This window comes from Fringilla coelebs (assembly GCF_963513975.1).
Source record: "Fringilla coelebs genome assembly, chromosome: Z".
NCBI classification, from domain to species: domain Eukaryota; kingdom Metazoa; phylum Chordata; class Aves; order Passeriformes; family Fringillidae; genus Fringilla; species Fringilla coelebs.
Genome location: NC_140031.1, coordinates 52646810 through 52659781, shown reverse-complemented (window position 1 = coordinate 52659781; position 12972 = coordinate 52646810). Strand labels below are relative to the sequence as shown.

Here is a 12972-nt window from a genome sequence, read left to right as displayed (position 1 = left end):
ACAAAGTGTCCTGCAGATAACAACTACTGCATATGGACTTCCAAATGTGTTATACAACAAAAAAAACACCAGTTCAACTAATTAAATTCTGAGCCTGTAGGAAAAGCAATCAGAGTGGCCATCTGATCCACTCACAAACAGGTTATCTCAAAGATGACCCCGATGTGGCCAGGAAAATAAAAACAACCATTCTTTCAGTTTTGACAGAGTCCTATGGCTTAACAGCCTGAAGTCAGTGCTCCTACTGATGGATTCAAGGGCCCACATCTCAATGAAGCTGCAGCAGCTGTGCTACAAACCACAGCAGCTTTTGTCCTCACAGACCTTTATTTCCTGCATCTCTCTTCATTAAATGTACTGTCACCCAAACTACACTAAAAAAAAAAAAAAAAATCTACCAGTTCCAACTTGCCTGTGTACTGTACTCTTACTCCCCCAAAATTTCCCATTGCTTCTTCTTCATTAAGGTTTTAGCATCTTTTTTTTTTTACATTTGCCCTGCTATTTGTAACTCTGGCAATGCTTTCCTCATGCATATATGATATGGTTTTACAGCACCTAGTTAGCAATAATTCTTTCTAAACTCCCACAAGCTTATTTTCTTTTTTCCTGCTTTCCTGCACTAGAGGGATATTTTTTTTGCCTATCACTCTGTCCTATTAATAATTCCAATTAACTATAGAAGGGACTGCACAAAAGTCCAAATCATCAAGCATTGCTATGATTTACAAAGCTGTGTACATGATATGCACAGCCAGCTATCTTTTCATTCTCTTCATCAACAGTAAGAAAGTTATCTGTGAGATAAAAAAAAAAGTTCTCAAATTGAGTAATCAAGATCTCTAACACATCCACTGGGGCCAGATGATTCTTCCTGCTTCTGAACTGAACTGTCCAGACTACTACAACAAAAAGCCCCTGTTTCACTGGCCTTAATGTTTTATGAAGATTATTATCTTGACAAGGGAGGCTAAGCAAAGAGCAGGTGAAACAAAGGAAGCCCACATTTTTTAGTCTTTTGGGTGAGAGCAGAAGGTGATTCAAATCTGTGGGGTTAAGTACTAATTCCATGCTCTACTACTACAGTTTGGATTTCCCCATTCATTGTCACAAAATAAAAACAGGTTCTAACAAATGCTAGTTTTGGAATTAGTGGGATGGAGAATTACACATTACTGAGTCCTGTTGATGGAGCAGAGGGAGTAAGTGGACTGTAGGAGCACAAGAGCAGCTGATTTCTTGTCTAGAACAAAATTCTAGCTTGGAAAGCATTCACACATGAGAGGTGACTGCAAAATGTCAAAGCAAATCCAGTATTACTTACAGGAGGGAATACCAACTTCTTGAAACAGTGACTGCTCTGTGATTTTATAACCCCTGTGTTGTTCTGAGCTCTAAAAGGAACAAAACAGGTGAGCTCATTCTTCAGTAATCTCATTTGAATTAAAAAAATGCTAATAATGTCTAAAAAAATCTCCAAGCACTTGTAGGAATGCTCTGATCTCTCTCTCTCCTGAAATGTGGTATTCAAAACTCAGTTTGAAAAAGGTGCAATGCAGTCTCTCATTTGTGTCTGAGTTCGTTTTACAGGCCATGTATTACATTCACTCTGATATCTGTTATTATTTTACTTTTCCTTTGAGATATTAGACTTGTCCCCTTTTATTTTTTAAAATACACTGCATAAAACCTGTAGCATGAGGTTGAAGTTCTCTGGAGCTTTCCATAAATTACTGTTTCCCTCTATTGAAGAAATGCATTCACATCACAATAATCTTGAGTGTGTTGCCATGTATTCTAAACTGTGCACTCATGATACATAGTTTTAACATGACAGAGCCAATAACATTTCCTTCGGATGCAAAAAAGGAATGCAGTCAAATCCAAGCCTGAAACCATTTGGTACCTTCCATGGTAGGTGACATGCCACCAATCAACACCAGAATGAAATTATGCCGTGCAGTTAAATGCCATAGCCTTCTTATGGACTTCAACACACAACTTGTTTCATCTGGGGTGAAAGCAATGAAAACAAGAAAATGTGACAGGGTTATTTATATCATGACAGTTGTTGGAATCTGTAAATGCATTACAGATTGATGCCATGAAGACACATGCACATTTTTACCACAGCACTGTGGGATGCAGACAAATACAAAGATTGTTCTGAAGTTACTGAGCAGCGTGGCAGGAGGAAAAAAAACCTGTTTCGTGTTACCATTCTAATATGGACCATGAAGACATCAAAGGCAGAAGCTGAAAACCCCACATACACTGCTGCATACCCTATATCCAGTAATTAGTGTAATATACACCGGGGTAATGCCTGTCTTCTAGCAATGTCTTTTTAGTCTCTGTTCCTGTTAAAAAAATTAGATTTTACTTGAGGTCAAATGCTCTACCCTTATTTGATTAATTACAAAAAGAAAATCTTTAAGAGGTTAGCCGTTTAAAATTGACCTTGATTTTGGGTTTCGCTGGATATAGTTCATTTTTACAGTAGTAAAGCCTAAAATCTTGGATCTTGTTATTTAGATTTTTTAAAATAATCCAAACTAAGTCTACTTTTATAGACATCCCAATGTTCTCCAATTACTGCAATTCTCTTGCATAGCTGAAAGTGAAGTATTGCTCACTTCAGCATCAGATCACTGGAAAAACACACACAGTGTTCAATGCTATTACTGCAGCCTCAACTCTCTTCACTGAGAATGATCTTCCAACACATGGGAGTCACACCTGGGAGCTGCAACTGAACTTCAGAACTCCTCAGACCCCTTTACCAGCTACTGGCCATTTGAGAACCTCTGCTTTAAAGAAAACAAAAACATCTGCCTATGCTCATTCATTAAACCTTGCAGCCTTCTCCTCCTTTCACTTTTTGGCTGGTAGCAGATTAGCCACCATACCCTTCATCACTAGTTTTGGCCTTGAAACGTACAGGATCTGGTAAAGTACCTGTTCTGTAACTGTCCAGCTGTCTTCTCCTCCTTCCATAATCAGGAGTTACTTCCTGATTCCCTAGGTGGACCATATAGTTTGTGGGCAAATCAGAATTTCTCTTTTAGAGTGACATTTAGTCTTGCACCTAAAGGAAAAATCAACAACCTCCCCTTTGGTAAACTACTTAAAAATTATACATCCTCAGTGTCAAAAGACTGAGACACACATTCAGTGTGAATTTGTGAAGCATCCATTTTCTTTATGCAAAAAACCAAAGTTTCTTCATGGAATGGATCTTGTTGAAAGACTCTGACTATTTTATGCTACATACACTGGATCACTACCAATACACAGGTATTTGACTGCATTTTTCAGTATTTTATGTTTCCATAAATGCTCAATCAGACTAGGCAAAGTAGTGTGACAGCTGCAATTCTACATTTTTACCTGTTAATCCCAGTTTTTATTCACGTACACACTTTTCTCATGCATTTTCTAAATCGTTCTCTTAAAGGTGTGAATATATTACCAGGGATACATTTACAGACTGACTGAAAAACCTTCTCAGTGACATCTGCACCTCATCTTCCCACAATGGTTGCTGTTTTGTTTTCCATTCTAACACATTAAGAACAAAGAACAGCAAAACCCAAATATTCCCCAAGTTAAAAATAACTAATCAAAAAGCTATTTTTTTTTTCTGTCTCATACACCTGCTTCAGATGCTTTTTTTCAGCATGAAAATCCTGGCACCTCAAATTGTTTATGAAGAAATTTACAGAAAGGCAAACCTATTTGATTTTAAGAATCAGAGTCATCTAAGAAGGTAAGACATTTCTTCAAACAATAAAATTTACATTTCAAATATAACCAGCTTTGTAAAACTGTCTGGAGCTTACTGTATAAACCAGACGATCTTTCCTGCTATAGCATGCAAACAGATCTCTCCTGCTGTAAAACTCAGGGAGAATGTTCACATATTCTCTTTTTCAAAGTTTCTATAGAGAAATAATTTTTACAGTTCTGCTTTTCAATAAATCTGTCCTACAGAATCTTCTCAGAAAAAAAGAATGGGGAAAAAAGGACAAGCTGTCTTTTGGTTCAGCTGTTCATTTGACAAGAAAAAAAATACAGGGATTATTCTTATCAAAACAGAGGCTATTTGGCTCCATTACTTACCAGGTTCTACCAGCATTATTAGCATTAATTCTGATTCCGTGCAAGGAGACTTTTTTGCAAATCAACAAAATCCGCTTTTAAGCAAGTAAACAGATGCCCCTGGTAACGCTATATTCAAGTGAAGGAAGCTGTACAGACTGTGAGGGGGAAACCACCTGAAACATTCTGAAAAGTTCTTGTTTTCACCAAATACAAAATGCTTAGGTCGCCTAATGGTTGCTTTTCTGTTGGGGCTTTTAAAGTTGTTTTCCTCAGCCATACTGGACCTCTGTATGTTCGAGTCCCCCTAAGGACTTTGTGTAACCATGAAATATCAATTCTATTCTAAGAAATCCAGCATACAACCCCACCACTGCCCTGTTCCCTCATCTATATAAATGCTCTTTTGTACATAGGGCACTTTCAGGAAATTGCCCTCCTCCTCCCCCGCTTGCTCCCCACTGTCCGAATCCCTCTCACGCCCCCCCTCCCGATCAACACCAGGGAATAATTGCATTTTTGTTGGAGCACTTCCAGCCCCTCCACACGTTCCAGCCCAGAAGCAGCAGCACGCTGTAGCTTTGGCACTCTCCTCTCTTTTAACAAGCACACACGCACGCACACGAACACTCATCCGCAGGGAAGTAAGCGGCATCAACCCCATTCCCAAAATAATGACCTTTCACTTCTCCCCATGCAACTTCCTCTTTTGCTGAAAAATACAGCGCTTCCAAATTAAAGAAATCTTCCTCTTTCGACATTTGACTGCCAGTGTTTTGAAACACTGTTTCTTCCACTTATCTGTACTGCACGTGCGAGTAAATTACCACCGCCCAGACGGTCGGACACCCCTGGGTACCAACACTCCAGTCCCTCATATCCCGCAAAATCGCCCGGACTCCCAACTTTTGCAAAGGCCTTTTCCCCTCCCCTTTGAATACCCGAAAGCTGAAGAGAGCAGAAACTCTCCTCCATGCCGAGAGAAGCAGCGTGCGTATTTCCTCTCCTGCGAAAATAAATAGGTTAGGGCCGTACCTTCCTTGGGTTCATCGGCTTCCGAGCTCATGGTGGCGGGCACGGCTCTGGGGACCAGATCAACGCGGACGTGCGCGCTGAGATGCAGCCGCAAGTCAACTTCTCTCCCTCTCCCTTTCTCTCTCTTTCAGAAGGAGGAAAAAAAAAGAGAGAGAGAGAGGAGAGAGAGAGGGCTGGGGTTTTGAGGGGAAAAGTCTACGAATTCAGCAAATCACAACTAACCTACTCGGAGAGGATCCCGCCCCTTTCTCAGCTGCACAAAGTGACTGTCTGAAAAAACAGCACCTTCAGAGAAACCCCGATTCGACTCGCCAGCTGTTGCCGTTTATGAATCTTATTCTCGCCAGTCTGTAGGAAGGGTGGAGTTTTCACTTGTTGCAGCTTGCCAACGTGGTATGAGAAAGCAAGCAGGAGAGGCCAAAAAAGCCCTGAGTGCAGAGCAGTGTCTGATTGCGGTGACTGACAATCACACTGGGGCTCCCTTAACTTGCAGGAAAATCTGTTCTAAATCGTTTTGTTTTTAGGCCTAAATTGTACATTTCAACACGGTTTGCTATCTGGAATTGCTTCTGCAGCCTCCGTAATTACACTGAGTAATACGGGATGACTTAATAGGTGCTTAAAGATGAGAAGTAGCAGCCTTCTTTCAGGTAGTTTGAGCAAAATAATTTTCTTTCAGTCATGCTCAGTGCACGGTGCCATCTACCCACAGACTAGCAGTTCACCTTACATTCTAGGAAAAACTATCTGGATTCTCTGTGCTACAGTTACCCCGCACAGATCCCAGGAAAGACTGATGTTTTTAACTACTACCCGATACAGTCTGACAGCGAGACATCGGGGTCTTTAGCAGCCACCTCCCAGTTTGCCAAGCCTCACACGTGCCTTCAGTGCAAAATCAGGGGGAATTACTTGGAAGCCTATTCTCAGTTACCACAGACTCCAGTAAAATCATTGTCCTAGGGAACCATCTACCCCTGCTTACTCATTTAATGGATTTTATTAGCACAGTGAACAGGACAAAAATCTGGCTGGAAACAGGACTGCTCTGACAAAAGGAGAGGTGTGGTCCCTCAAGCGAGGGCACTGCCAGTCCAACATGCAATCAAATTCCCACCCAGCTCTCAGTCTCACAGGGTTAAATGTGTGGGCCTGAAGGGCTCTCAGGGTCTCCCGGAGGTAACATCATTAACAGCTATTAACAGTTAGCAAATGTCTTACTGGAGTCAAGTAGAAGTAAGTGTATTTGTATTTCACCCTCAAGTCGGAAAGAGCCAAAGCTGCTAGCTCCTCTGCACTGAGGCACAGAGGAAAAAAAAATAAACTGTTCAGATTGTAACATTCCCTTATACTCGTTAAGGCTTAAACACTCACAAAGCTGGGAAGACCAGATGTAGGTAGGATGGCCTCGTAAATAACAGATACAGCATGAATTCTTTACCTACAGCAAAGCTGCTCTGCGGACTGGGGTAAATAATACTTCAGAATGTTAGCAGTTTTTTCCTATTTGCAGTTATTTTATTATAAGGACTGCCCCTGCCATGTACTCCTCCCATACATAGGAAAGACACATTTCCTTTTATTTAAAGGCTTTTGGTGACACTGCCAATTTCTTGTTTTGCAATACACATAACTCCATGGGTTCCTTAAAGGTATTCCTTAAGAAGCCAGCTCTCTTCTGCAGGCCTTATCACCATCTCCTGTGGGGTACAGCGCTGCATCCTTGAAAGCACAGGGAATGAAATTGAGTATTACCCTAACTAAATCACTGGAGAAGCTAAAGAAGCCGCATTTTCAAGATAAACAAAAAGAAAAAAGAATTAAAGTACTAGCTAATGGTAATTAGGAGATTAAAACCAATCAAAAAACTTCACACAGAATAGACAAGGAACAGGAAGAAACATAAGGTTAGTCCAGAAGAACTGCAATAGCCTCTGGAGTCCTTTAATCAAAGGAAGTGTTGTAGAGAAATAGGAATATAAGCCAGCATCAAGATCCCTGCATTATCAGATTTGCATTAGATGGATGCCTTTTGTTATTTTGGATGGCAGACAGACACAGAGAGATAGTAACACCTGTGATTAAATGTCAGCAAGTTCTGCAAATCAGGATTCCTCAAATCTCTCAGAAACTTTCTACCTCACTGGACAGATAACAAAAATACAGTGATTTTATTTAGTTTCTTCCAGACAAAATCAAAATCACATCTCCTCACACAGTCCTGTTACTCCTGCATGCAGGGTCTCCATTCAGACTCGAGAAACTGTTTTTTCTTTGATTTTGGTTGTTAGGCTTCTTAAAAGCACATGTACTGGCAGAAAAGACTCCAACCTGGCCAAAGACTAGTTAGGTATGTAATTTTCTGCTCTTGGGTTAAACAGGAACTCTATTGGCATACAATAATGGGACATTATCCCCTTTTTCAGAGTCTGCACCAAATCAACTTTAATTATCGTCCTTAGCAAGACAGCAAAAGTAATGGAATGAGACATGTTAAAATTAAGCAAAATCTGTGAAAAATCCTAGAGCCCGGGTAACAGATGACACTACATCTACAGGGGAGTGACATTTATCAAAGCATCCAGATTGATCTGGATCCCATAGTGAGTAAAAAGCCTGGAAACCCCCCAAAAATCCCTCTTTAATTGTAAACTGTGCACGTGATTTGGAATAGGAACGACAAAAAAAAAAAAAAAGAGTAACAAAAAATCCAAAAACATAATTAGTAGGTGCAGCTAAATTTCATAGGACAGATAGGACTCTTACAGAAAAGTACCTTCCTACAATGAAGGCCTAAAACTCACCACACATTTGGACAGACAATGTCGTGGAGGGAAGGCCAGAATTCCCACAGGAAAATGAAATCATCTGTGAGCAACACAAAAAAAAAAAAAAAAAAAAAAAGGGCTGGCACACTTTAGTGGTCAAAAGCTTCAAAGCTGTGTAAGACAAGGGCAGTATGGTCCTTTCCACCCTTCTCTGCTGAAAAAAACCCCAACTTTTGGTTTTGCTTTCCAAAAAAAAAAAAAAAAGCTAGTTTTGGTTTGGCTTGGCTTTTAGCTCATCATCTCTAAATTGTCCTGACTTCTGCTAAACCCTAAGGGAGGGTCACCACAGCAAGAGCAGACTAGAGCCAGGCCCTGGCTTACTACAGTAGTACATGGGGAATTGTGAAGGGATGGGTCAGCACATCCCCTGTCCACCTCAAAACCCTGCTTATGTTTTGTGTCACAATCCATGCTGAGACAGCTGTCTTTACACAAGGATTTGTCCATTAGTTACAGAAGTGGCAACTACAATGATGAATTTTTTAAGTGTATAACAGAAATAATAGGCATCTTAGCAGCTAACAAAAAAAAAAAAAAAAGGTGCTAAAACTGCTGTCAAGAAGACTGAAATGTCAAAAAAACTATAATATTTTGTTTCATTAAAAAAAACCCTTGTCTGGTGAATATCTTCTGCTCTTCCAGAATGTCACATTCAATGGATTGAAAACCTTTAAACAATAAAAAAAATAAGATTTATGCCCAACTACAATTCCCTGATAGTCACCAGTCCTTTTCCCTAAGCCAGTTATGTCTCTTTTACTGACTGTAACTTACTGAATTATTTGAAGCCACATGACAGACCCTGATAGCAGCTGAGGAGATCTGGGTTTCCCCCCACACTCCCAATTGTGAGGAAAAGGAAAAGGTGTACAAGTAAACACTGCATGTGATATTGGAATAGGAGGGGCAAAACATAGAATGGCAAAATCTATAAAAACAGAATCAGTAGACACAACAAAATTTTGTAGCGCAGATTCTCTTACAGAAAACAAAAGTAGCTTCCTACAATGAAGAGCTTAAAACCCCACCACACATTTGGACAGATAATGTCGCAGAGGGCAGGCCAGAATTCCTGGAGGAAAAATACAAAGAAACCTTTTGCCATTTCTCCTTTCAGATGCAATAGGCTGCTGTACATATTTCTGACCCTAGAAGTTTGGGTTAACAGATTTTCAGCTGCTGAGGCTCTTCAGTGTGTGTGGATTATGGATATATGATGCAAGTTTTCAAACAGGAGGACATTGGATACTACCCTGAATCACTCACACATATTAATTTTTTTAATGTATACAATTTTCAAAATGTACTGGGAAATTATGTGCCACACAATAATGCATTACACCAATTCTCAAGAGTTTTGACTTTTTCTCAAACTAATGTTCTGAGAGGAAAGAAGATGTAAGATTATTATATGTAAGTCTAAGACCTTCCAAGCAGAAAAAAGGGTATCAGGTCTGGAACTTACATGTATGGAACCTCCAAACATGCTGACCTCTCATAAGGGCAACCAGATGCTAACACACTATCTCAGGAAAAAAAACATACAAATAATGTTGGTATTTTCCTCATAGGAATAAGAGCAAAATGGTTAGCTTCAAGTCTGGAAGCCATGCTGAGATATCATTAGGAAATTACCTATAACAACAGCTTCTGCAAGTCATGCCATAATAACTTGAAGATTTTCCCTGAAAGACCTTTTTATAGAAGGTGGTGATTGAGTAAGCAGGCAAAGACAGCACAGAGGCGTGCCCTTGACTTGCTCCTTTGCTCCTTTCCTGCGTTCCTTCCAGTACCACTACAACCTTTTCCTCAGGCAGGCAGATCATAACTGCACTGAGTTTCAAGAAGCACAGATTTACAAAACAGGAAACATTTTTGTTTTCCAGCACTTTTCTATTAGTTGAGGCTGGTGGGTGAGCTCTCAGAGCACTGAGATCTTGCAGCACAAAAGCAGGATCTGCTGTCTCCTCCAGCACTGTCCCTCTCCTATAAAAGCAGGATGCACAAGTGCACCTGCCAAGCTCTCAGAGCCCAGGGGTGCAGCGCTGACTGCAGCCCGTGCCTTCTGCTGATGCCGCAGGAAGCAGAGATGGTGTGCGCAGGATGGGGCAGGGGGAGAGGGTGGAGAGACTGGAACAGGCACTGGGAGAAGAAAAGTGAAGTTTCAGCTTTCTTGCTGAATCAAAGAATTGTATTATGCCCACTTTATCTAAGTTGTTCTGCTTTCAGTTATGCACTTAAACAGTTGCAAGCAGACCAAGCAAACCAGGCAAACCAAGAAGTTATTTTAAAGTTATTTCCTAACACAGAGGTAAAGCAACATCATCTGTAGCTGTATTACTTCTACTATTGCAAAAGAATGTGCAATGTGCAATGCTCATGAGGTGTGAGCACAGCAAAACCAAATCCCAACTCTTACACAATTTAATTATTTTGGAGTTGAATAAAAAAATTATCTTGGTTAGCTGTGTGATTTATATAGCTCTGTAAATAAGAATATTAGGTACATAGCCTATCTTTTGCTGTAGCCAGACTTTACTACTGTTTTATCTTCTACCATAAACCAAACATACATACATCAAGATGACCTAGACAGTGCTTAGCTTATGAAAAATGTCAAAAATACTGTTTTCAGCAATAATCAGTGCTTCCATGCAACAGCACAGCTCTAACATCTCAGTTATATATGATGCAGAATTTTAAACCAATTTTTCTACATGCACATGAACTATCAGGTAGTTTTTATCTTAGGAAAATTCAGCTCACTGAAAGAGAAACAAAATAAATAAAAGATTAACAGGTTGAGCCATAATCCAGATCTGAAAAATATGTGTACTCCTGGGTTTGGTCTGATGGCTGCTGCTCGTTATTCCCTCATCTCATTACTTCCCCTCTGCCCAGCAGACTTCCGACCAAGGCAGACGGTCTGGTTTCAGCACTTGCTGAAACACATGCAATACCCCCACCTGTTGGGGAAACCATGAACGATACTCCAGCGTGTGCTCCTGCCATGAGGCTAACAAATTAGTGAAGTCAACAACCATAAATTAACAAATTATAAAAACATGTCCTTGTCACCTGATAATTTTACTAGGGGATCGCTCAATGGCATTTGCAGCATTTGCACCATGCTTGGCACCCAGAACTTCATCCTATTCTTCTCCCCTCCGCATTCTACCATCCTTTCCTTTTTCTAGACCTACCCATGAAAACATCCACTCTCCACCTGCTACTGGTGCACTGAGGTCCGTCCGTACTTCCATCTCCAAATGGTGAAAGCAAACTATCACAGATCTGGTGCTGGATGAACCCACACAACACTGGGGCTGTGGCCCTTCAGAGTGAGCAAAATCTGGGGTTTCCCCACAGAGTAAGATGTACAGAGGAGTGTCTGCAGACCTCCTTTTGGCAATGAACCAGCCGAACGAGCAGCAGTATGTGGTGACCAGGGAATTCACAACAAGCCTACCAAGTGAGGGACAGGAAAAAGCAGCATGTGGGGGACAGATCCTGGATTCCATAGGGATGCACTTAAACTTCCCTAATAGACAGTGCTCACCCCAGCTCCTCTCCCTGACAGAAAATGTATGGAGAGAGGGCAGGAAGATACAAGCACAAAAGGCTCCATAAAGTTGTACCTGCTTTGTGTTGAACATAACTTTGCCACAACATTTGGAAGTCCCATCTCAGCAATACCCATGACCACATTTATAAATTCAGAGCTGACAGGAAGACACCCTGATAGTAACCACCTTGCAAACTGTCAAGACAGCATGCCATGAGCATCTTTCAAACTGCTGTCCTTGACACAAACAAGATGATATTTTAAGTTTCCAAATAGTGACAAGAGTTGTTTTTAAGTTATTGTGAGGATAGACTCCCACGGTTAAGAGGTGAGGAATCTCCTTCACTCAGCCTCAAAATGAAGTTTTCTTCATAAATTTTAGCCCCATCTCCTATTAATTGTTGGATTATCGGTCACAGGACACTCTCAGCACGGGCCTGATGGGATGGTGGCTCAGACTGATCCCTACTATTCAACCTCACAATGTTTGTTACTTCTTACAGAACAGCACATTGCCAGGGTACAAGACTGCTCTCAGCTCAGAAAGGGTTTCACTGGCATGTCTTTTTTCTTTTCAAAATCAGTCTGAAAATTCACACACCAAGCAACACCATGTCTTCTGCCATGTGAATTCTGATGTAATTCTGATTTCTTGTCCCTACATATCGTGTTGCCAAAACTCACTAATAATAAGAGGTTTTATTGTAGTCACATGGATATTGTGCACTGAGAGTGGTTAACTTATCCAGAAGTCAGTAGTTAGTTTTCAAGACAAGTTTTCAGGGCATAAGAAAGCAAGAAACAATTTCTGAAGAGCAAACATATCAAATAACATTCAATGGCTTGGTTGTTATTGTCACAGCTGTGTACTGATCCCCACAGAGCCACTTGTGCACTCCTACCCGGGGGGCAGGGGAGAGAACTGGAAGGCCAAAAGTGAGAAAACTTATGGTTGAGATACAGACAGTTTAATAGGCAAAGCAAAGCTGCACACACGAGCAAAGCAGAACAATTCACCACTTCCCATGGGCAGGGAAGTGTTCAGCAATCTCCAAGAGAGCTGGGCTCCATCACAGGTAACAGTGATTTGGGAAGGCAAATGTTACCACTCTGAATGTCCCTCTCTTCCTTCCTCTTTCCCCAGCTCTATATGCTGAGCATGACACCCTATGGTCTGGAAAACCCCTCTGGTCAGTTTGGGCCAGTTGTCCTGGCTGTGTCTCCTCCCAACTTCTTGTTCAGCCCCAAACCACTTGCTGGTGGGGTGGGGTGAGGAGTGCAGTCCTAAGGAAAACACCCCTATATAAAGGCTGTTTCCAGCAGAAATCCCAAACACTGTCCCATGCTAGGTACTGTGAAGAAAATTAGCTCTGTCACAGCCAAAACCAGCAGAGCTGTCCACAAAGAGGAGATGTCACGGTAATGAGCGCCCAGCTGGGGTCA

General features: G+C 41.1%; 1 protein-coding gene across 2 annotated transcripts in view; it reads right to left on the bottom strand.

Moving 5' to 3' along the window:
* Positions 1 to 12972, bottom strand: part of TNFAIP8 (TNF alpha induced protein 8) — a 55424-nt gene that overhangs the window by 14557 nt on the left and 27895 nt on the right. Inside the window, exon 1 of one of the 2 annotated variants that reach the window (XM_084224922.1) lies at positions 5137 to 5410. The exons of the other annotated variant lie outside the window; for it this stretch is intronic. Coding sequence (XP_084081048.1) covers positions 5137 to 5167 — 31 coding nt within the window. The 5' untranslated portion in view covers positions 5168 to 5410. Of the gene's footprint in view, positions 1 to 5136; positions 5411 to 12972 lie in introns of those variants that run through there. 2 annotated transcript variants of the gene reach the window in all.